This window comes from Embiotoca jacksoni, unplaced genomic scaffold, assembly GCF_022577435.1.
Source record: "Embiotoca jacksoni isolate LCO1_2020_lvr unplaced genomic scaffold, fEmbJac1.0.p SCAF_2, whole genome shotgun sequence".
Classification (NCBI taxonomy): Eukaryota; Metazoa; Chordata; class Actinopteri; family Embiotocidae; genus Embiotoca; species Embiotoca jacksoni.
The window spans coordinates 4,632,591-4,656,844 of NW_027185340.1; the positions used below are offsets into that span (position 1 = coordinate 4,632,591).

Genomic DNA, 24,254 nt, shown 5'->3' on the forward strand with positions numbered 1-24,254 from the left:
CCACAGTTTTAGTTTTGAGGTTTGGATAAAGTTGAACAAATAACTCAAAAAACAGAAGTGCAGAGACTGACTCGTACCTGTCAAACATCCTCAGGCACAAGGGCCTCTTACAGGAAGATCATCTGAATAAAGTCAGGAAAAGGTACATTTATTAGGCTTTGTTGTGGATTTGCATGGGTGTGGCCAGAAAAAAATTACTTAGCCAAGATGCAAAACGATGTCAGAGATGCAAAATATCCACAAAGAAATGCATAACAATTCCAAACGGACACAAAACTAAAAAGTAATTCAGTCTTGCTTCTATATAGAAGAGGAACAGGGCCCATCGTCTCATAATCTGTCCATGGGTGTTTGGAGTTCAAAATAGCAGCTTTTTATTGATATTATTTGATATAATGTTAATGAGTTTGTTTATCTTCATAACTAATGAGAGGGTGCAGTTTATTATTGCCAAGAACCAGGAATTTAAAGATGGATTTTCTGTGCAGATTTGAAGTGGTTTATAAATTTAGCTAACAAAGGAATACAGCCTCCAATTCTCATTTATAGTCAATAATTACCTGTTTACTGTACAACAGGGACAAAAAGCTTAACAAGCATTTTGTCAGGGCTCAGTATTCGACAGCTTGATTTGCTGTTGCAGAAACGTAATTCATACAGGTCAGTCCATTTGTTTGTGACTCAGCAGTCGCAGATTTCTTACTTTATTACGCAGCTACAGGTTTAGAGTTACTTAATTAACTAGTGTTTAAGGCAGCCACAAAAGGAATACCTCTTACCTTTGTTTGGCTTTGAAGTTGAGTTCTGTAAATTTGGACAGTAATCATAACACCAAAGTCTACGATCGATTGTACTTCTTCATGTCGCTTTGACAGTCATACAGAGACGGAACAGAAACTACCGTTCTCCACAGTAACAAAGCAAAGCTGATCAGAATGGCAAAAGTGTAAGTAATTAAAAGATATTACAGATTTAAAGACTTTGTGCAAAGCATCAGGTGTGATGACCTTGAAGTATTGACTGTATTTATAGCAGGCAAAAGAAAGGGCTAAAAAAAACGTGAGCACACCCTTGATATTTGGATATCTAGTCTGCTGGATTAGAGTTTAATACATGGACTCATCACAGAGGTATCCAGAACCAGACATCAGTTTGTCCATTTGGTAAGAGTTCAAAGTTCCTGATTGTAGCGTTTGTCGGACTGAAAGTCTTATAGTTTTAGAAATCCAGTCAAAGAGGGGGAACGGGGGATCTTCAATGCTTGTCTGGATTCGATTCCTCCTCCAGTATTTGCTGTCTGCATTTCTCTCTCAGTTTATCAATAGTTGCCATTGACAAGGTCCCAGGTTCTGTAAAGATCTTCTGCAAAAAACAAAAAGTTTGACAGAAGGTCATTTAATGGTGGCAACCGATGATTTACAATGAGCCCTTCATTCCTCTAATGATCAGTTTAAAAACAGGTTTAAACTGTCATAATCTGTAAAAACCCTTTTCTCTTTTGTTTGTCTTCTAGTACAAGAACCTAATACAGGTCAACCTTTTTTTTTTTTTGTCAAAGGCCAGTGAAGGAAAGCGAGCCTAACTCCGGCAGACTAATCCTCACAGCTTCAGCACGTTGTTGTTGAAGAGTTGGTAGTTTTGTCGCATTTAGTGTTCAATCCCGACTGGTTAAATGCTGCTCAAATAGTTTCAAAATTAACCCGAGGTCATTACCCAGTAGGATGCAATGATTGTAAAGGATTCACTGTGGAGCATATCCAGACCCATATAATTAGGGAGTGAATTTGGGTCTGGCAACACCAGGCTTTAAGGAATCGGAGCTCGTGTGAGAACTGTCGTAAACACGGCGTCTTATCCATTATTTTTGGTAACGCAGTCTAAATACGTAAAGGAGAATAGTTAAAGAACCAAGATGCCCATGTAACAGCCACTGGCTCCTCACTAGTATACGTGACTGTCCGCCATCTCACCTGCATGAAAGTGTGGCAGTCCAGAGTGAAAGCTCCACAGGTGATCTGTTTGAAACACTCACACACATCAGGCAAAGAGCGCGCTCTCAGGATCTCTGTCTGGTGGTGAATCACGAGTGTTAGAGCAACGCGGAAAAGGACCTTGGAGCCCTCGTAGAAGAGACAATCCCAGACCCGCAGAACTGTCTGTAAGTACGGGAAACCAGAGGGAAGTCTGTTAGATATTCACCATGATGTCCTGGATTTTCTCTTCTAATAAAATCATGCCCACTCTCACCTCAATCGGGAGTATGTCAATGAAGAGGCAGATGAACCAGCGCGACACCACCAGCGTCCATATGCCGGGATACTGGTCCATGAGCTGTCCTACTGCTGGGGCTTTGGCCTTCACCAGCTCCCCAAGGACCTCCTGGTCAGTCTTCAGCCCCAACATGGCCTGGCTGTAGTAGTCTACAATATACCACATTTAGATGAGCTCACTTTTTCTTTTTTTTTCAATGTGGAGCACCACAAGGTTCAAATCTGGGTCCACAACAGTTTTTGATCTCACAACTAGGAGTTGTAATGTAAATACATTTAAAAAAAAAAAAAATCGATTTCTGACATAATCAGCCCATCTTGTACAGATCTTTTGCTGCAGGTCGGATTACTGTCAAGCTTTGCTCTCAGATCTCCCCATAAATCTTGCAAAGTTTAAAGTGTGCTTGAGAATGTTGCAGCATTAGCTTTAACTGCAACATCTGCTGTCTATAGGTCTCCACACTCTTTAACTCAATTACATTTTAAGATCCTCAACACTTTTCTCGCAAGATTTGACTGGGTTTGCAATTAGTAACTGTGCGCTTTTATAGGTCACCCATAAGCTTGTATTCTTCACTTCTGTAAACGGGGACTGCCACATTAACTGACTATGTTGATCATTTATTTTGTGAACAGTAGTTTTGAAGCTCTGGCCGTCGCCAGTTTAGCAGTGCTTGACTCCACCTAACAGCTCATCCAAAAAAGAGGCGAAGCCGTTAACAGTGTGTGTGGACGTTCAAGAAACTACCTGGGAGTATTCTTCCCAACAACGCATCCATAAGCCAGAAGGATTTCTCTTCATCTTTGGTGATGATGATGAGGTAGCCCCCAATGAAGTTCATACCCTGGAATAGACAGAGCCTCTTGGATTACTAATTTTATGGACCAAAACACTCGTTTTTATGCTGGATTTTTGAAGGTAGCACAGAAAGTTAAGAAAAGCTCCATGTTGGGAACATCCTACACATGAATGAACAAGGAAGTAGCCAGTCCTGTTCTTTAGATAAATAGATGTTAGGCTACGTTAAGTGAGAGGAGAGTCAACACTTGTTCGTGACAGTGTTTTCTTCACCTGACAGTACCCTACTGTCTGATTATGGTGTCCGTAGGCCAGCAGCACGTTGTACAGAGCCCTCTGCAGGCTCGGCTCGGCTCTGCTCCGGAAGAGGATGTTGTCAGGAAAGGTCCTGTGCATATCTGCCAAAACATAGAATATGATCATGCTATCACTTAAACCTAATAATTAATAGAAGTTGAGATTCATGTGTTTTTTTTAATTTCGGTGAGAGTGAAACATGTATTGAAGTGGGGTGAAAGTTTTGTCGCACCTATGTGAATGGTTTCCTTCAGCTTGGTGTCGTGCTCCGTGGCCAGCAGCGACTGGTAATAACCCGGCCTCCTCTCCAGTTGTTCCTGCGCACCGCTAGCTGCCATCCAGATCATGGCCCGGTGCTCGTTGGGAACACCTTTACGCACATATCTCTTCACTTCCAAGACAGATTTCACAGTTACATCACACAACCAAAGAGCACCTAAAAACAATGCAGCGGTGCGTTTGATTTTGTACCTGTCAGGTTCTTCTCCACCTGAGGTTTCTCTTGAAGGAGCTTCGACCATCTCGTTGACCTTCTGTTGAGGACAGCCACATACTCGTTCATCATCTCCTTGTAAGATTCGAAATCGTGACGTCTCTCGAAGCCATAGGGGTCAATCCTGCGGGGACAAAATACAGATGGATGACGACGCATACAGCGGATAAAAACTGGAAAAAAAATGAGCGACAGGAGGGCCACATCATTCCCCACCCCGCTTTCTCTCTCCTACTCCCTGATGACTGACTCTACAACTGCCTCCACTGGGTAAGGTTTCTGCAGGAGATCAAATGCCCCAGCTGGATAATTCATATATATTAAATTACCTCTAAAGTAGGGTTTGGCGCAAGGAGCAAAATTCAAGCTCAAAAATAACTTTAGAGATGTTTCTATATTTTTCTCTAAACAATCAAGCCTGGCAGCTTCACCAGTAAAACATTGAGTGCAAATACAATTAAATGGAGAAGTAGAAAGCTGATGTAAATATGAACGATATAATGACAGGTGTAAACATTATTTTCTGTCACAGAAAAATATGCTGTGTATACACACTCAGTAAGAAGTCAGTAAAACTGACGAAAGATGCACTTTAAGAACACCAGAGTCAACGTAAAACCTACCTGTCACTGTCATTATAACATGTTGGAGGCTGAGTAGCACTTCCTTTCATTTCGCTCTCCATTGCGCGTCATGTGCTGCAGGTACAGTAGTCCACCGCGGTTGTTGAACAATCTGCAACAACAGGGTTATTTCATTTTCATGCCTTGGAAAAGAACTGGCTGCTGTCAAGGTAAATAACAAAGCAGTCAAGAGTTTCAAGTGTCTCACCTTACAGCCCTCAGTGGGAGGCGGGGCTAGCGGAGGAAACACCCCGGCGACATCCATAGGCGTGTGCTTTATTTGCAGGCCAAACATTTGGAACAAGAGAAACATTATGTACTCTTGTATACAGGTGGAAGTGGTAATGATAGTACTGATAGAAGTAGTTTCACAGATATTGAGATAAAGTTTGGCAGATGGAGATGGTATAATATTATTTGAGTTGAGTTTGGAGTCATGCATGCGTCATATTACCATTGAGAAAGAATAAATGTATTTTAAGAGGCAATAATTGATATCTTTTTTTTTTTTTTTTTTTTCTTTAATCGAACAATGCATCTACTAAAATGTGGAACTCAAAGTAATGAATCATCTCCCCCTCAGCTCAGACAGTTTCAGCATCTTTCAGCATTTTGTTTTAGTTGTGGTTGTCAGTGTTTTGGTTCATTCTTAGCAGCATCATTTTCAGAGAAAAAAAAGCTGGTGAGTATTATTCAGCCGCTGGCCACCAGCACGACTAACAATGAATGACGAGGTTTCCCCCTTGTCTGCCGCATCTGCAAATAGGCAACTGTTCTCAAACAAAGTTCACCATAACAGAATTATAAAAGTGAAATGTTGGGTTTACAGCTTACAGATCTGGTTGAAGTCTTGTGGAACAACAATCACATTTGACACTACTGAAGTTAAAAGTAAAAACTCAGTAGCTCAATAAAATAAGAACAACATCGATTTGTGCATTGATAAGTTACATGTTATTGTGTGACTTTGGTTGTGTTTTAACACTTTTAACTCAGACTCCCCACAAATGCTTAAATCACAAAATAACTGTGTTGACCTATAAATCTCATTTTGCCTCATCATTTAATTTCAATACGTTTTTTTCAACAAGTCGAAGGAACAACGAAGCTCATGTTAAACACATCTAGTTGTTTTCTATGTGAACAAGCAATTCTTTAAAGATAGCCTGTAACGTGTCAGTGAATACTGCGTTTTCTATAAATAATGCTCATGGCAGAATATTTTGCAAAGTTTCAGTTCCCTTGCCATCGTTCTAATTCTGCCGCCTAAAATCTCTTCAGCACCTGTACTGTGGCTACAACAAAACAAAAGAGCTAAATACGCATATGATTATGGAAAAACTCATGCTTTATTCATCTTTCTCAAATGAACAATATACTTAGGCTACTTACATGATGTATCAACAATATATTCTAATTTTCACTACCTTCAGTAACACTGAACAGATGGGGTTGAACAGGAACATAAATACTGAACAGACAGGTATTTATTCTTAAGGCTTACTTTGTCGTCCTGTCCATGCCGTCTCTAGTGTCCTGACTTCTGAAGTAAGGGCTCCGCGCTGCCGTAACATACAGATATGTGCCATGCAATTGTAAGGTTCGGTCATCTCTTAACTTTAAATTTCACTGAAATGCTGCTGAATTTTAGCCTCAAAGTGTCTCAGAGGGATAAAATGAAAAGAAAACAAGAAATGATCTTATGGATTCTTGAAGAAAGAACTGACTATGTGACATTTAGGATTCAAGAACCCACTTCCAACTGAGAGTATTCAGACAGATGAATGCCACGAACCAATATCAATTATCTAAATTAAAGCACTGCCTTTACTTTAGTGAAAATTTATTTGTGAAACCAGCCCGAGGTGATGTAAAATGTGTTTAACATGCTTTCAATGAGAAGCTCACAATTCCATGACTTGACAGATCCACCTAACAATTAAACCAACAGCATATCATCCACAATATTGAGGCATCCCGTTAGAGATCTTAGCATTTACTGTACATAAAACAATCATCTTTTGCATTTATAAATTGAACATATTTATATTATTCTTCATATAGCTCTCTTTGTAAACTGTCCCAATAGATACAGTATGTACAGTAAAAACTGCAACAGTTCTGTTTGTGCTGGTGTCGTGAGCACTCTGTCCCAACGTTAGAGTAAGACATGGGAACTTTGCACAGTCACGCAGAGCTTCATATAACAAAACAAAGCTGACAAGGAAGAATCTTAAAACACGCAGCTTTCTCCTCCAGAGTCCATTTAGAGTACACGCAGCCAGTGAGCCTCCTCTCAGAGCTTTGTCCGTGATGCCCGCGGACGGGGCCGTAGTGCTCCTCCTGGAGCAGAGCAGAGGGGCGTCCAGGATACTGAGAATCTGGCCGTGTCCATATGACGCCTCAGTCTCGAGAGGACAGAAAATGTGGCCAGTAGTTCTCATAGTTTTTTCTACTCAGCTCCCTGAAAGGTGGTTTCCTGACAGTTTCAAGTGCTTCTGTTTTCTCTCTGAAGTCTACAATATTTTCTTTTTTTTTTTTTTTTTTTTTGTACAAGTCTTAAAAAAAAACTATGAAGTCACTGTAAAAGAAACAATGTTCTGGTTTTCCAGAGTTGGGGTTTGGATTTAGAGAGTTTTACGTTTTGATCCCGTTACAATCGGTCGAGCGAATTCCACAAAATCATCTATAAGGACCGGCCATGCACCTGAGAGAGAAAGAAACACCAAGAAATCATTAGTGTCCCAGTGATGCACCGGCAGAGATGTGAAGGGAGTTTAATCGATTTGTTTTATTTTTTTATTCCAGACTCACCTTCCTCATCGTAGTTTGCCATGTCGTCTGCGATCATGTTCCCAAAGTCCAACAATAAGTTCCATGTGTCCTTTGGGATAGATCGTTTATGGTGTTCCTGTAATGGAAAACTACTGGTGAACATACAGGTACAGAAATTGGTTCATACACAATTTGTTTTATCCTCGTTCTTATAGTTAGACAGACATTTTAGTGTTTGCGTGTCCTTCACTCCACGTTCCTCCAATCCTCAGCGGGCCGGCCGCTGCGTATGGCGTAGTTTGGTCTGTGTTTTATAATATTTAATGTTAAATGAGCTTTTAAATGTTCAATAAATACTCTGCAATTTTACTTTTTTAGTTTCAATTCATTTATTTGGGAATCTGTAACTACTGTCACACAGAACTACTTTTTTCACTACCAACTGTGTGTCCTGTAAAAAATCTCTACAGAAAGTGACTTTAAACACATTTCTCTTTAAAGTTTTTTTTTTTTTTTTCCCAATAGTTAAGAATGGAAAACTTGTTCGTGAGCACTTCGTTGTAGCAAATCCACTGTTCATTTTAGTTTCAACGTGGTTGTGTTTTCATTAGCATTTACCTCATAGTTCACAATGTAATGATGCTCAAAGCCCTTTCATGCTTCGTCTCAGCTTTAGGGATATGTTACAATTTGTTCCAGGAGGTAGGAAAAGTGTGTACGTGAGAAATATTTACTTTGGTCGTAAAAAAAACAAATAGGCAATATTATTATAATGGCACTAGAACATGAGAGTTGGGTGTGTCTGCCTGGGCTTATTCAAATATGAGTCATGCACCTTTTGTCCCATCTCCGAGGATGCAGCCCTACTTTGACTCACCAAAAGGAATCTGTTCCAGAGATCGAGGAACTTAAATCGTCCTGACAGAACCAGGTTCCAGTAGGCTACGGCCATTTCCAAATCTGCACACAGACACCAAGAAGACGCTCATGTTCAACTGTTCGTGAGGCAGAAATATCACTTGGCAGATTGTTGTTATGAATGTCACTCTACTCACCCAGACCCTTCTGTCCGGGATTTTTGGCAAAGTTAAAGGTGAACTGGTAGAAGTCCTTAAACTTCCCGCTGTCTTTTAGCTCCTGCTCTAATCTTGGCAAAAGGGCCTTCAGTTTTTCAGGGCTGTCGCACCTGAAGAAGAGACGAGACGTATAATCACACATGGACCCCCTGGCCTGTTGTAACATGACGGTCTTGAAGCTGATGACAAACAGGCTGCAGTTGCCTCTGACACATGAACCTCAACAGTCAAAACACTGCAACTCTTTCATTGAGTCATTCCACGAAGACACAGAATACTCCGGCTGTGGGTGCATCTATATATAGACAGCTTTCCCTGCCTGCAGCTGCACTAAGAAAACCGCTAAGTGTATAGAGTTCAGGAGCAGCTTTTACGTCCCACTTCGGAGCGTTTCACACGCCGTTGACGTCGACACTCACCCCAACTCTGTCATTCCATCCAGAAACTCCTTCTTCGTGAACTCGCACTGAGTGGCGGCGCGAAACTTCCACGCGACGACCAGCACGGTGATGCTGGCCGGATCCAGAGTGAGGTCATCACAAAACTGCTGAATCCCATCAATACCAATTTTATTCTCATCCTGGGGATCTAGTAAGAAAAAGAAGAAAGAAAAAAAAAAAAAAAAAAAAAAACGACCTCCAATCACATGTTCTGCATACAAGTGGCGTCGGTAACTTTTACAGAATACAGGTCTTTTTGGAAAAAACTCCGTCCTTGAAAATATTTCAAGTTCCAGCGCGAAACACAGATTTGCAAGTTGTTGTACTTGCCTTTGTAACGATTGTAGAGCTGCTCCAGCTTTTTCCGGTCTACTGAGGTTTTCATGGATTCCTTGCAGTAAAGCTCTGGATTCTGAAAGTAGTTGTCCGTTGCGACTTCTAGTTTCCAGTCATTCTGCGTGAGGCAGTACACGGCTGTCTTCTCGCCAGCCTGTGTGAAGGACATGAACTGCCGTACCTTGTCCCTCTGCGAAGACTTCAGCTTATGCTGTGTGAGTACAGGACAGGGGCTGTCAGACACCGGCGCGATCAGACCGGGGAGCGCAGACAACAACGCGCAAACACAGAGCGAGACGCAGACGAAAACACACAGCGAAACAAAAAACATCTAAAGGCATTCAGGCCAACGGTGAGGAGCGACGACGACGACGAGGAGACACTCTCGGACACGTGGACGCATATCTCTGGAGGTTAGTCAGTCACACGGACAAACACGCATTGTAAAAGGTGAGTCGAGTAGCCGGTGGTGGCAATTATGTCCTGCCCGAGAGCAACATGGTCTTTTCTGAAAGGGGGGTGGGGGGGGGATGTTGTGGCTTCTCAAAGCACATGCTGTACCTCTGAGGGCCCCTCAGATAACTACAGTCATAGATGTAACATGAGCAGGGAAATGGGATGCCATCGCAAGGGACCTGGAGGTGCAACAAGTCTGGAGTAACACAAGCACCCTGCCAGAAATACTTGGGAATATAAAAAAAAAAAAAGAAAAAGAAAAGAAGTGTGTGTGGGGGTAAAGAAATATCAAACGACACAATGCGGTCAGAATAAACAGTTCTTCTGTAAATGCGTTGTTTACCTTCATTACTTGTGCACATAAGATGTTTTGAACACACCGGTTATGAACGCAAGCACGAAGAGTCGCTCAGTATTTGTTTCGCTCAAGTAAGTCCAGAATATCGTCTCATTAAATTGTAACGCGTCCGTTAAAAAGCAGTAACAGGCAGCAGAGAAGCTTCAAGCCAAATTGATCAAGAGATGATATCTGGCTTTCTCACACACTCCACTGATGTTATCATCAGTTACAAATGTTGATGATCAATTAATCAAAGAAAATAGTTTTTTTCTTTAGAAAGAAAACATGCAGAAAGTTGATTTAACAGCTCCAAAGTGTGGATTTGTTTATTTTCTCATTCCTCCGTGAAATGAAATTAACCTGGGACTCTTGTGAAATATGATCCCGACATGATTACAAAGCAAACTATTAACACCCCCCCCCCCCCCCCCCCCCCCGAGCATTTACAAAGAGCAGATGATCTGATCTAGTACAGAGACATCCTGCATGTCCTCCTCCCTCCAGCTGCAGCACCTGATCACTTCACTTGAAGAGCAGCAGCAGCAGCATTTCCTGAAACCGGAGACCTAAAACTGTTTGGGGGAGTTCACATGATTTCTGATCACAACGAAGACGTCTGATTATTATTGTTTGTGTGTGTGGGGGGGGGGGGGACACGCGTTAGGTTAGCATTGTCCCCCCCCCCCCCCACACACACACACACCAGCAGCTACCGTTAGCTCGAGTTAGCCAGAATCACTGGTATTGCCGACGGGGGGGGGACAATAACACGGGAGTGGACTGTCAAGTGTCCTTATGGATAAATCGGGATGTCCCCCCTGTCCTCCCCCCGTCCCCCCCCCTTCAAACGACCCCGAGGCTCTCTCTCTCTCTCTTTCTCTCCCTGTGTGTGTTCGTCTCCGAGGTTGAACCTGCTCCCGGAACGAAGTTAACCAAGACTACTCAAAAAAAAAAGGAAGAAGAAGAAGAAGAAGAAGAAGAAGAAGAAGAAGAAGAAGAAGAAGAGACGTGTAGCTAATGCTAGCTGCTCTCAAAATATCAACTGACCTTCCCCTTGTAACACCACAACTGAGCACTGTACGCGCACCAAACCGCAACACAGCGTGTACTTTAATAATACGACAATAGTCTGGAAGGAAAGCGCCACTGGCACTAAAGCCAATGCCTGGGTTTGTGTTTATTTTGGTTACCTACCATTTTTACACCCGCTGTTTGACCAGTTTGGTAGCCCGACTGTCGCTCATTGTGCGCCTGCGCGGAAGTAGCCCAACAAGCTATTATTGGCTTTCAGAGGAAAAGATGGGGTTGGCAGCAACTGCTCTGTTGATATTTGCATTATTTACGATTGTTTGCTCAAATGTATCCCCGTGCACGTATTTGTGAGCGAGAGAGAGAGGGGGGAAAAGAAAAGAAAAAAAAAGAGAGATTTTTTTTTTTTTTTTTTTTTTTAAACTTGTTTTCCTGAACAAAATATAACCCCCCCCCCAAAAAAACTCTCAAAAGTACATGCAGCAGTGTTAAAAATATAACTGAACCCCACCCTTCACCCCCCTCCACCCCCACACACACACTCTCTTTACTGCCGACAACACTATAAAGCACAACATCTGTAATCCTCCTTCACTGCACATCACACCTGTAATGACCTAATGAGACATGTGGTTGGGTGACGTGCAGCAGGCCAACATTTATTTTGTCAAACAGTTTCGTTCAAATTAAATAGGAAGAGCTAGATTACTAAATGCAACTAAATGCCAAAGCAAAATCAGTTGAATTAATGTTCTAACTTCAGGAGTAAACACAGTGTACCAATGAATACTGTGAATAAAATTGTTTATACTTATACTTACAAACGTAGAGATATGTTATATAGCTGCAGCCAGTCACTGCAGGCGGGTTTTCTAACTCTAAAAGTAATTAAAGCTTAAGATTTTGTCTTTCGTCACGTAACTATGGTTTGGTCAAAATGTGAGACCCCATATATAGTGACAACCATACAAGGGCTCATCTTCCAAGAAACATAACATATCTCTGAAAGCTGAGCAGGCAGGAGACTCAGCTCAGCTTTATCTCTTGTGAAAATGAATCCACCCTTCAACAAGTGTGACTAACGCACACACACGACACTGTCACTGATAGAGTATCTGTGAACTTCAGCTCTCTTCTTTTTTGGTTGTTTTGAAGTGAAAATGGCCTGAATGTCAGCCTCAGCTGACACAAGCTCACAGGATGCATGTGAGTGATTGTTACAGTGCTGTAGAGGGAGCTGCCGTCACTCATACCAGCTATGAAACAATGTTAACACACTCTTGTTAATTGACAAGTCTGTATGCTGTGAAATGCATTGGGTTATACTTACCATGTTTAAACCGATTAATGAATTATCTCCCAGCGTAACAAAATATAGGCTTTACTGAAGAACACCACAATACAGGCTTAAAGAGAAACTTATTGCTTGGCCATCGTATTAGTTTACACTGAGTTAGTTTCATGGGAAACTGAGTAGGTTCATTTTTAAATATTCTAATGTTAGAAAATAAAATAAAACAAAGGGTATTGATATCTGATGTTTTATTTCAGTGCAGAAATGTGCAACTCTAATTGAAAATTGACTAAATCAAATCAGTTTAGTTAAATACATGTAGCAGATGACATATATCTACAGACTTGACCATTGAAGTGGACCTGCATTTAATAAGGAGCTGCTAAACAACCTGAGAGTTTGACAGTGCGACTTTTAAACCCAAGTGGAGGCGAATGCTAGTTTATGAATAAACTACTTTATTAACCCCAAAGGTAAATTACAGTTTTAATGTCATATATAATATTACATCAGTCAGAGGGACCAAAGCAGTACTTTAAACCACAATTTGTCTTCAAAACCTTCAGTAGGATTTTTCATGCAGGACTTTAACTTGTATTTGGTATTTATTATATACTTCTTCAGCATTGTCCTGCTTTGATGAGTCAATTTCCATCCCTTTTGATAAAAAAAAAAAAAAAAAAATATTAATAATCCATGTTTATCAAGGCCCATTTATTCACATGATAAGTCACTTCTGCAAAGTTTTCCACTATAATAATTTCTTGCTATTTCAAAGCCTTCACCACACTGGCAACAGTGTAAAAATACATCTGGTTTAATTCAATGAATAAATGTTTTTTTTTTCCTGCCAGTGTCAGGTTGCAAAGTGTATAATTTCCATGTAATTGTAGAAGGTAAACTCCTCCTGAGGTGATTAAAGCCCTGGTGCCCTCATGGCTTAAGAAGACAAAAGAAGAAGTTTTTTGGCACCCTGCTGCCGATATACACTTACACCTTCATCCTGACTGCATATGTGGCTGTGTGTGGGAGGTTTTTTTTTCATGTTATTTACACACACTACCAAAATTGGTGAGGTGGCCCTTCAGTTTATTATTTGCGTTTAATTCATATGACTTTGAATGTCCTTGATGCAAAACTACAGGGTGCAAATATAGGACTTTGGGTGCAATTAAAACCAGTGGTGTATAAAGTACATGAAAACCACACTTAAAGTACAGATATCTTACCGGAAAATTTAAAGTAAGTATCTAATATTTACTGAATTTGAGTATCAAAAGTAACTGTTTGATATCAATACTTATGTAGGCTATTAAAAGTAAAAGTAAATGCTGTCATTAAAAAAAGCAAGCAGCAATTATAACGTTTATTCTATGACAGAAACACTGTAAGACCTGCTGAACGGGAACCACTGCGGCTAAAAGTAAAAATTAGGGTGAATCTTGTTCAGTTATCATGATGTTATTGCAAATTGGTTGCAAAGTGTTTGAGTGGAAATATAAACTAAACCAGTGCTTTGAGAACAACATGATTGCTCTTGCACATTTAGGAGATTTACTAATAGTTTATCTTAAAAGCTAAACAAACTATTATCCATATTGGATAATCCTGACCACCCTCTCCACCACCTGCTGCAGGGACAGAGGAGCACTTTCTCCAAAACACTCCTCCAGCTCCGCTGTCACAAGGACAGATACAGGACATCATTCCTGCCGACCGCAATTAGACTGTACAATAACTCACCTCTGGCAAAATCCATCACATAACAATAACACTGTTGTCTGTGTTTCTTGGTTGTTTGTATATAATATATACACTGTACTGTATATACTGTGCATTTGATATTTTTTACTGCTATTTTATTGCTTTTCTATTATTCTATTATTATCTTATTGCTTTCTGTATGCTGCTGTAGCGAAAAAAAAAAGTCCCCTCGGGGATGAATAAAGTAACTACCTAACCTAACCTAAATCCATCTGATTCACCAGACCTGCTTTTCTTTCAATTATTCTAATTCGATCACATAAAGTAACTTAGATTCTGAGGGAAAATGTATTGAAGTAAAAAAAAAAAATATATATATATCCAACTAAGGAAATTCAGCGAAGTAAAAAGTGAAATAAAAACAAACAAAAAAGATAAAACGGTGCGCTCACACCTCACACTTCACACTCCCGCCCGGCAGGGGGCGGTATACGCGCCTCCCCGGAAAGCCGGTCGGCATCCGCCGGTCCCCGGGAAAGAAGGCAGTTTGTGGGCATGAACTACTCTTGACTGCTTTGCTGTCGTCCTGCTCCGCGCTGTCCAATCAGACGCCGCTGCAGCGAGACACCGCCAAGATCGGATTGTGTGTGAGAGAGAGAGTCCGCTGCTTGTTGGCAGTGAGTGGATAAAAAAAAAGAAAAAAGAAAAGAGAGAGAAGGCTAAGCTAACGGACTTGCTAACTTGAGAAGCGCACCGGGTAAGATGCGTTCACTGACCCCGTGTGGACACCGATTTAGCCGATGAAAGCGGTCCTGACGTTAGATATATGTATATATACACGTTAAACTCGAACGCAAAATTCTGGCTTGTGTTGTCGGATGACAGGTGGAGGTGGAGGTGGTGGAGGTGGTGGTGGTGGTGGTGTTAGCTCGTCCGTTAGCTCGTCCGTTAGCATTGCGGGCTAACAAAAGCGGCCCGGAAAAGGTCCCGAGTTTCTGCAGCGCGTCGCTAAAAAAAAAAAAAACAACAAAAAAAACAACAAAAGTTTGCATCGCTTAGTCCAGCAAAAACAACAACAACAACAACAAAGTACAAGTCGTTTTGTTATCTATGTTGTTGTTGTTTTTTTGTTTTTTTTTACGGGGATTTGAAGTAGCGGCGGCGGTGAAACGAGCCTTCGGTCAGATTTAACCGACATCCCTCCTGGAGGCTTCTTCTAACGGCCGTCACACAAACAAACAAACAAACAAACAAACAAACAAACAAACAACAACAACGTTTAAATGTCGAACAAACACGTATCTGGTGGAGCCGTTAAGTTAGTCATCGTAAAGTCGATAAAAAAACGTGTCGTACAAAAATTAAAAACAACTATAACCAGCTGAATACAAGATGATAAAATAGTATTTAAGCTTTTTTAAACGTAACGTCGAGCTCGTTTTTATTATTATTTTTTTAATAATAATAATAATAATAACTTGGGGAATTGTGTTTGTTGTTGGCTTGACGATAAGAAGTCCTCAGTTGGGCAATAAAACATAAATAACTAACCAACTAAATGTAATTACTAGTAATAAGTATTTAACTTTGATTGTGAAACATGTATTTACTTTTTAATTATTATTTATTTTTGAAGTGTGAAAACGACAGCTGCTCAGCAAGAAATACGAGACGCGAAGGAAGAACTTAAAATACTCCAAAACGACGTGTTGTTTTTAATTATTATTTTATTTTAGACAGCATATAATAATAATAATGGATGAAAAGTAGCTCGACGTTGCTTTTATTTGAGTTTCCTGTCGTGCCGGAGGAGGATTCAGACCTCCTCTTCCTCCATTCTCAAATGTCCCAAACACAACAACAACAACAGCCGGTCGGAGGGGGACGAGCAGAGAGAGAAGTGCGCTCGTTGTAAGTGCACAAGAGTCAAACCCCCCCCAAAAAAAAAAAAAAAAAAAAAAAATTTAACTTCGTTCAACCGGTGACGTTAAAAAAAAAAAATTAAATTAAAAAACAAAAAAAAAAAAAACTCGCGGCCGCAATATGCAGCACGCAAAGCGACGATTTCTCATTTTATGCGAATCGTCTCCAAAAAAAACCAAACAAAAACAACAAAAAAAAAACAACGTGCACGAGCTAACTTAGCGAGCTAACGCAAAAGCGAGCTCGTTAGCAAGCACACAGTTGCGAGCTAGCTGCGGTCCGACGAGGAGCTTGTTCCGTTTTTGTTTTCGACGTGTGTTGCTGGGTTTTTGTTTTTGTTGTTGTTTGTTTTGTTTTGTTTTTGTTGTTTACCGCCCGCCCGCGCGCGGAGTGTGTGCGTTTTGTTTGTCCGTAACCGTGCGGCACCGCCGGTGCGGTTACGCGAGCATTTTTTTTTTTTTTTTTTTTTTTTGCGCTGTTGTGGTAAAAAAAAAAAAAAAAGTTGAGCATGTGTTGTTGTTTTTTTTTTTAAATTTTTTTTTATTATTATTTAAATTTTGTGTGTGTGTGACCTGCAGCAGAAGTTGGACGGGGGCTGCTTCTCCTCCGGACGGTGCTCGGTACCTTGAAGTAGGCCTTGTGCCTTGTGCACACCTCGCGTGGTAAAAAGTTGTGAGTGTGGGATGGTTTAATTTAATGCGGGGTTTTTATTTCTTTTTTTTTTTCTGCATACGACGGTGCATTGAGAAGCAGCTTCTCCTAAAGCAGCGTGGTGTTTTGAGTTTGGTGTGAAATCTGTGCGGTTTTTTTTCTTCCCCCTCATCAGTTGTGAATTGCAGAGAGAGACTTCCTAAAGCTAACGCAAGTGATGTGGTTAGCTTTCAACAGTGTGCTCGTACCAAGCTGTTCAAATGGGCCTTGGCTTTTCAAAAGTTCAAATTTGACTCCCAAATTTACAGCGGAGATATCTTTTGAACTGGAAGAAAATACTGTTGGGAAATGTGTTGCTCATTATTTAATGGTTTGTCCTCTTTTCTTTCTGCAGGAGTCTGAAGAGGGGGACTGACAGGAAAATCTTTTTAGCCTGAAGCTCAACTCCTTTCGGTCCTTTGGGATCATGGCTAAAGATGTAAGTAATAATATACAACAATTAATGGGGAACATTTTATTACTTGGCATTATTTACAAGTGATGTAGCCATACATCTGTTAGTAAAACCCACTTTAGGCATCAGTTGTATGGCGGTCTTTCTGCTGTGTTTGTTTAAATGCGTCTTTATTTCTATGATTTTTGCAGTGCGTTAAATGTTTGTCCTTCACAGGCTGGTCTGATTGAAACAAATGGAGAGCTGAAGGTTTTCATCGATCAGAATCTGAGCCCTAGCAAAGGTATAACTTACCAATAGTTGTTTCTCTGTAGAAATTGTACATGTAGCGTGCAGTGTTTTTTTTTTTTTTTTTTTTTTTTGGGGGGGGACATCACATACAGTCACGTTTGATTGACTGCCAATCCCACAAAGGAGATTTCTCTTCAGGAGTAGGCCTATGTGCTGCTAGGCGGACGATAGGGGGCAATGCAGTATCAATCAACAGCTCTCCATCTTACTGTTCTTCTTGTGTCTTCTGTTAAGGTGTCCTTTCCTTGGTTACTGTCCAGCCTACAGCTGTCCCAGTGGCCAAACAGCTACTACCCAAAACCCTTGGGCCTTCCAATGTCAATATTGCTGCACACATGCAACATTTGCCACACATGGTGAGTGAGGTCCTTTAATGTCAGGCTTATATGCCTTCGCAGCCACTTTTGTATGAGAGTTCACAGCCCGTCAATACATGAAATAGGTTTGGGTTGGGATGAAATTGTATCCGTGACCTGCAGATGAATTTGTGTACAGTTTGGCTTCCTGGTTAGTTTTGTTTTTTTTCTGATCTGTCTTACTGTTGTGTAAGCCCCTCCATTATCATTGTGAGGTGACCGGGCAGTGGGTAGGTGGAGGCAGTTGATCCTAAGCTTATCAACTTCACAGTCAGCAGGATTACACCCATCATCCCATTATATTCAAAGAATGTATACATAACGGGAATCAGCTTAGATAACCCCTTAGATCACCTAGCTCCTAGATGCCTCTTATTACTTATAGGGATGCCAATTTTAAGCAATTTCTTTCACCGGCCACATTCCTGTCATTCATTTATTTGTCAATAAAAAAGTCTAAAATACTAAATGTATTCTTCCTGTGTTAAAATGGTATTGAAAACAATTGTCAGTGGCAATTATTTCAGCACAATATATATATATATATATATATATATATATATATATATATATATATATATATATCTTAAATAATTTGATTAAAAAAGAAAATGTTACAGATGAAATGAAATTATTGTAATTTATCTTTGCTGCTTTGGATCCATTTGTCAGTGTTCACTAATTAAAAGCACTAAATAATTCCAGCTTGTGTTGAGGGTGACAACGTGCAGCTTTCAGTGGGGGATGCTCTTCCTGAGGAGACTGAAGTGACTCATTGAGTTTCTATGTAATGTTATCTAATCCCTGCAGTTAAACATAACTCATTTTTTAGTATGCAGCTGTAGAAATGTATTAATCTCATCATGTATCAACATTGAATATTAGTAAAGAACTAGTTTTATGTTCCCTTCCTCACAAGATTATCACCATGTGGAGTATTCATATTATCTTGCCCTTCTGCTGTCCTCTCCTTTTGTAGGTGATTGGAACACCGCAGAGGCCTACAGTATCAAATACCATTTTGGTAAACAGTCCACACACACCCAGTTCCCAGTTCCTCACTCAGAGTCAACCAGCCGACGCCTCTCCTTGGTCATCGGGGTAAGTCCTCAAAAGGGCCTTAAATTCAAAAGCTTGGAACATTATTGTGGAGCTCCATGGAGATAAAAATGAAAATTTGTATTGCGTGTCGAGGCTTATTTCCTGTAAAGAAAACAGTGTGATATGGGGATATGTTCTGTCCACAGAAAGCGTGGCAAGAAAGGGGAAAAGAATGGGAAAGGCTTGAGGCATTTCTCCATGAAGGTGTGCGAGAAGGTGCAGAAGAAAGGAGTAACCACCTACAATGAAGTGGCAGATGAACTGGTCGCAGAATTCAGCTCCGCAGACAACCACATGTCACCGAACGACTCGGTGAGGCCTCCAGCGGCACGACATGATCTCAAAACGACGTAGACCTAACAGAAACGTTTTAAATTAGTGCATATGTTCTGCTGTATTTGAACACACCTTTGTACAATTCAAATATTTTGTGGATATTTTGAATCCTTATTCTCCATTTTAGCACGTGTATGACCAGAAGAACATTCGGCGGCGTGTTTACGATGCACTTAATGTGCTCATGGCCATGAACATTATTTCTAAAGAGAAAAAAGAAATCAAATGGATTGGTCTGCCCACCAACTCGGCGCAGGAGTGCCAAAACCTCGAGGTAGAAACACACTAAAAAAGACCATTCTCACGCTGCCTTTTACCTCTTTTATCTCTTAACCATTGTTTCTTTGTATCGTCTGTAGGTGGAGAGACAAAGGCGGCTGGAGAGAATTAAGCAGAAACAATCACAGCTTCAGGAGCTCATACTGCAGGTGGGAATGAAACGATTGTTTCTGCTTGTGTTTTCAGGGCTGTCTATAAATGTAGCCTTTATATCAGATGTTAGCTCTGCGTGAGGCAGGATTAATAAAAGCTGTTTAATTTCATGCTTTTCAGTAATGCACATAACATTCTCCATTATGGTGATGCCAGCTGTGGAAGTTGCGTTGCTGAAGAACGTGGCAGAAATGTTTTATTTTTTAAATTTCAAGTGTGACCTCAATCTAAACGGAGTTCTCTGTGTCGCTGCCTCCCGAGTTTTCATCTTTCTTTGATCTTTTCTTCCAGCAAATAGCTTTTAAGAACCTGGTTCAGCGGAACAGACAGACAGAGCAGCAGGCAAACAGACCGCCGCCTCCCAACTCCATCATCCACCTTCCTTTTATTATCGTCAACACCAGCAAGAAAACTGTCATCGACTGCAGCATCTCCAATGACAAGTATGTGATCGTCAGCTGTGTTTTGTCAAGTTGACCTTACTTTTATGTTAATAGAGCAGCGCATGAAGTTAAAAAAAGAGCACACATTTTCAGGCCAGTCGGCATTAATGGTGTTGCATTGGGTTGTACTCAAAAGTTTTCCACAAGCAGTCGAATAACAAATAGAAGAGATTCATCTCCACACAGCTGTCCAATCACATTTATTATTCAAGGAAAGAAACCTGGTTGTCTGTAATGTATATCTTATCACTGCAGTCAAGTTTATTAATGGCAGGTTTATAGTTTTCCAGTCCTTGGCAACTAGGCCAATGGTGATTTGGATGTCATGTGTCAGTGCCAAGCTATTAATGTTTGATGTCAGGAGGCGTGTGATGACAATAATGATGCAATTTCTTGTGGAGATGACTCAACATTTCAAAATATGATATTCAGCAGCTGACTAGTTTACTGGGACTGAAGTCTAACACAACATAATAATTAAGGCTGACATAAAATGAGAGACAAAACCTAAGGTTTGTAAAAACTCTTCATACACAATGAATTGACACTAGAGTTCCATTAGTATGAGTGAGAGTACATCTAAATAGTCCTATAATCTGCAGCAAACACTTGTCCTCCTAGTGGGGGAGCATTGGTTTGAAGGGAAATGTAAAGAAGCTTTGATACGCTCGCGTAGACACTGAGGCTCAAATGTACTGTAACAATCTGCAAGAAGTCCTATTTTAACATGGCACTGATAAATGTGCTGTTTTTTCACGTAACTTTTTCACACATTTATATTTAGATGATCTGCAGGAGTAGATAAGTGAGGAAAAAGGCGAGCCTGGTTAGACCATTTAGGTAAATTCTTTGTAGCTATGAAATAAAGCAAAAAAAAAAGTTCCTTTTGCAGTTTCTGTATCCAAAGTTGTCAATATTTATTGGTTGTCAATAAATATATGTTGGTCGCATTCTTTAAAATCTCTTGGATTCAAAAGTGTTCTTTCATTCTCTTCATAACATAATGGATATGTTTCCAAATTAGATGTATAACTTCAAATTTCTAACTGGCCAAACCACCAGTACACTGGTGGAGTCAACTGAACATTGCACAACATCTCGTACTTTACATTTCTAGTATTTCTGTTCAGTATGCTCTCTAGTCTTCTGTTTCAGTCTGTACTCCTTGGACTACTTTTAAAGGTGGTTTAGAAAAACGTGTTCCTGATTAACTCCTCATTTCCTATGTCTTCCTTCATCTGCAGGTTCGAGTATTTGTTCAATTTCGACAGCATGTTTGAGATCCACGATGACATCGAGGTGCTGAAACGTATGGGCATGGCCTGTGGTTTGGAGGTGGGAAAATGTTCTCCAGAGAACCTGAAGGTTGCACGCAGCCTGGTGCCTAAAGCTCTGGAGCCTTACGTTATAGGTAAGTGCCGCACACGTCCTCTCCATGAAGTGATCTGTTAAAGCAAAGCAAACACTGCTTTCTGCTTGGCATTAAGACATTTTTATTAAAGCTTGTTTTGGTTAGGAGATGAGTAAAAGAACAAGTGATGCTACGGGTCCGAGATTTTAGTCTTTACCTGCAGTTGAAGTCGAGAAGATTGTTATCTCAGTCTCCGGGGGTCCCTCTTCGGGACCTTGTGTCCCGGGCCTCCACCCAATGTTGTTTAAGTCGTTGGATAATGCCGTAGCATGCCTATTTACAGTGTTTGCTACCTGCCGAGGGCAACATTCAAACAGTGGTAGGACTGCTGAAGAGAGATGAGTTCAGGATTCATCTTGAATATTTATTTTTATCCAGAGATGGCAAAAGGCCCCATCAGTAACGTCTACATCACTGGAGGATCCTCTGCTAATGGAACCCGTTACCCTGCAAGCAGGTAAGAGGTCTTAAATATAAAATAACTTATGAGTGAGACAGACAGCGGATGGGCACTCTGCACGTTTTTAATCCACCTTTCACTCATTTCCTAACCACGTTTCACTTTTCCACTTCTTCAGTGATGGTTGCACTGATGGCACAATGGCCTCCAGCTCAAATGACTCTCACTACAGTGGGTCTCGTGTGGAGACTCCAGTGTCTTACATGGGGGATGACGATGACGAGGAAGAGTATGACGAGAATGATGACGAAGACTAACCTACCTAAGCCTCGCCACTCCAACAAGCACAGTCCTTCAAACCACCTTCACCGTGGGAATTTTGTCCACTTGCGTGTTTCTCGTGTTCCTGTATTTCTGTCTGGCTTTCTCAGGGGTGTAGATGAATTTTGAAAGAACCGAGGTGTTTCTTGCACCCACCTTTTTTCTGCTCCTGAATCACGTGCACCTGCACCACAGCTCTGGGGGAGGTGTCGTCCAAGGGAACTGTAGTGTGTGGACCTGCCACCTGAAGTCTTTGTATGTCTAATCCACTTCTCAATAAGCCATCCCACTAAAAAAAAAAATCTCTGTAAAACTTACTGCTGTTGGAGAATGTATAATGTACCTGTTTGAATAGTTATTCTTATTATTTTGCAATTACATATAGCAGACATGAGGATGATCAAAATGTTCCAAGATGGCCAAAACGTCTGCTTTAACATGCTGTGTTAGTGCAACAACATGGATTCTGAATGGCCTAATACAGTTGCCATGGCATCCCAGGATGGGGCTCCATCAGATGTGTTGTTACGTTCTTTTGTTTTGTGTTCTGGGCAATTATTTGAAATAGTTTCTTATCCCCCATTGTGTTGGGCTGGCTTCCTTCTGTTCTGTAGGCAGCTGCTTTCTTGATCTTGTTTGCTAGGGTTTTTTTTTTTTTTCTTTTTCTTTTTTTGTATTCTGGAGTTCAAGAATCCTCCATCACCGCCCTGTTAACGCCTTGGTAGTGTTTACAATAATGGCAGCAGCAAGGTAAAGACTTTCATAACCCAGGCTCCTGATAGGTAAATAAGCTTTGTTTGTTAATTACGTATATGAATCCTACGACGATTGTAGCTTATTAGTATCCTTTAGAGGCCAGTGGTAAAGATAGACCTTGAAAAATTATTGATGTAACAAAATGTGTGGTTGTATAAGTCTTGATGTACTCCCTTCAAAGATCTCCCTTTTAAAACTGAGCAACACATGTACTGACTCTTCCAAATACCTTTTCTGTAATCTAATATAAGTTTGCAAATTAAATATAGATTGTTTTAATAAGTTTCTATCTACAATTCATGAGAGTCTGTCTAGAAGAACATTTACTTATTTAAAGTTAGAGGAATTGGCTGACGGCACACATCATATCCCAAACAAGTTAAATATGCAGGCTTCCTGTTGTCAATCTATCCGTTTCGAGGAACTGGTGAATGAATGGCTCGGCACTTGGGCGCAAAGTGGCTCTTAGACATCCACTAGTTAGAGAACGGTGGGTTTGGGGAGGTCTCTTCTTTTCAGAGGAAAGCCAGTCGACAGCTGCTGTAGATGGTAGAAACACAAGAGGATGTCTGAGGTGAGAACAGTTGATTGTGCGCTCCTTTAACCATTGATTCTTTTATTTTGCTACCATTGTTTTATATTTGTCAGCAGTGGATCTTAATAGAGACATGGCTTTACAAGGGGAGGTTTTAACAAGAAGACTGGACCCTTTTTCTTTTTTATGAGGTTTGGCCAAATGTTTTTGACATGGAGAACCGATAAGAGCCCAAATGAAGCACATGCTGCAGGCGCTGGATAAGATGTCGTATTTTTGTTGTGTGTCTGGCCTTGTTGGTTATTAAATCGGATCCTACGAGGGCACACCATGTTGAATGTCATTTAAGGTGTATTTCCACTTGGTTGCTAAAGCGTGGATTCATATTTTTTTAAGTTTCTTTTAAAGGGAGTTTTGACACATTTTTCACATCAGAGACTTTCAGCAGGTGTTTGGGAGTGCTACTGTATACAGTAGGGAGAGGTGTAAACCCTTTTAGGGCCCCAAGAGGTGGAGTGTTTATAATAGTAGCATCAAGTGATGACAGGGCTGTTTGTTCTGTTGATAATTAAGAATAACACAAAAATAAAAAACATAAGATCGACATTATGTTCTGAAAAAAAATAGGTTTTATATTGCCGCATATTGCCCTACATATATGGCAACACTGATGTATCTGAGATGGCCAATATCGGCAGATAAAATCAGCCGAGTGATAAGACAGCGCTGACATGCTTTAATGTACACTGAAATTGGTTGCTATAATAATCCTTCATATCCATAATAGTCACAAAGGGATGTAAATGATGGGCGACTAAACACCGACCTGTGTAAGAATGCAGCGTAAAGTTTGAATTGAAGTTAATTTGTTGAAACTACCAAGTAATATTTCCGACGTACATTTTATATTGT

The 24,254-nt window shown here is 40.6% G+C and overlaps 3 protein-coding genes across 7 annotated transcripts; 1 reads left to right on the forward strand and 2 right to left on the reverse strand.

Moving 5' to 3' along the window:
• Window positions 1-158: 158 nt before the first annotated feature.
• On the reverse strand, window positions 159-4,640 carry LOC138201020 (growth hormone-regulated TBC protein 1-A-like). The gene is made up of 8 exons (XM_069154104.1): window positions 4,483-4,640; window positions 3,838-3,983; window positions 3,599-3,757; window positions 3,343-3,467; window positions 3,019-3,115; window positions 2,248-2,420; window positions 1,971-2,156; window positions 159-1,362 (listed from the first exon to the last, which is right to left on the reverse strand). The coding sequence occupies exons 1-8, from the start codon at window positions 4,542-4,544 to the stop codon at window positions 1,255-1,257; spliced, it is 1,056 nt and encodes a 351-aa protein (XP_069010205.1). The 5' UTR covers window positions 4,545-4,640; the 3' UTR covers window positions 159-1,254.
• Window positions 4,641-5,812: 1,172 nt separating this feature from the next.
• Window positions 5,813-11,161, reverse strand: LOC138201022 (DCN1-like protein 1). 2 transcript variants are annotated; one of them, XM_069154107.1, is made up of 7 exons: window positions 11,100-11,161; window positions 9,104-9,320; window positions 8,753-8,921; window positions 8,313-8,443; window positions 8,135-8,217; window positions 7,297-7,393; window positions 5,813-7,189 (listed from the first exon to the last, which is right to left on the reverse strand). In XM_069154107.1, the coding sequence occupies exons 1-7, from the start codon at window positions 11,100-11,102 to the stop codon at window positions 7,110-7,112; spliced, it is 780 nt and encodes a 259-aa protein (XP_069010208.1). In that variant the 5' UTR covers window positions 11,103-11,161; the 3' UTR covers window positions 5,813-7,109. The 2 variants fall into 2 exon arrangements, with proteins under 2 accessions (XP_069010208.1, XP_069010207.1); XM_069154106.1 differs by lacking the exon at window positions 11,100-11,161 and adding an exon at window positions 9,909-9,929.
• Window positions 11,162-14,463: 3,302 nt separating this feature from the next.
• LOC138201023 (transcription factor Dp-1-like) lies at window positions 14,464-23,089 on the forward strand. 4 transcript variants are annotated; one of them, XM_069154110.1, is made up of 13 exons: window positions 14,464-14,689; window positions 16,434-16,527; window positions 16,901-16,984; window positions 17,177-17,243; window positions 17,486-17,607; window positions 18,587-18,708; window positions 18,855-19,020; window positions 19,172-19,318; window positions 19,404-19,472; window positions 19,768-19,919; window positions 21,164-21,330; window positions 21,709-21,787; window positions 21,909-23,089. In XM_069154110.1, the coding sequence occupies exons 3-13, from the start codon at window positions 16,973-16,975 to the stop codon at window positions 22,045-22,047; spliced, it is 1,242 nt and encodes a 413-aa protein (XP_069010211.1). In that variant the 5' UTR covers window positions 14,464-14,689; window positions 16,434-16,527; window positions 16,901-16,972; the 3' UTR covers window positions 22,048-23,089. The 4 variants fall into 4 exon arrangements, with proteins under 4 accessions (XP_069010211.1, XP_069010210.1, XP_069010213.1 ...); XM_069154109.1 differs by lacking the exon at window positions 16,434-16,527; XM_069154112.1 differs by lacking the exon at window positions 16,434-16,527 and having other exon boundaries at window positions 14,464-14,609.
• Window positions 23,090-24,254: the final 1,165 nt, after the last annotated feature.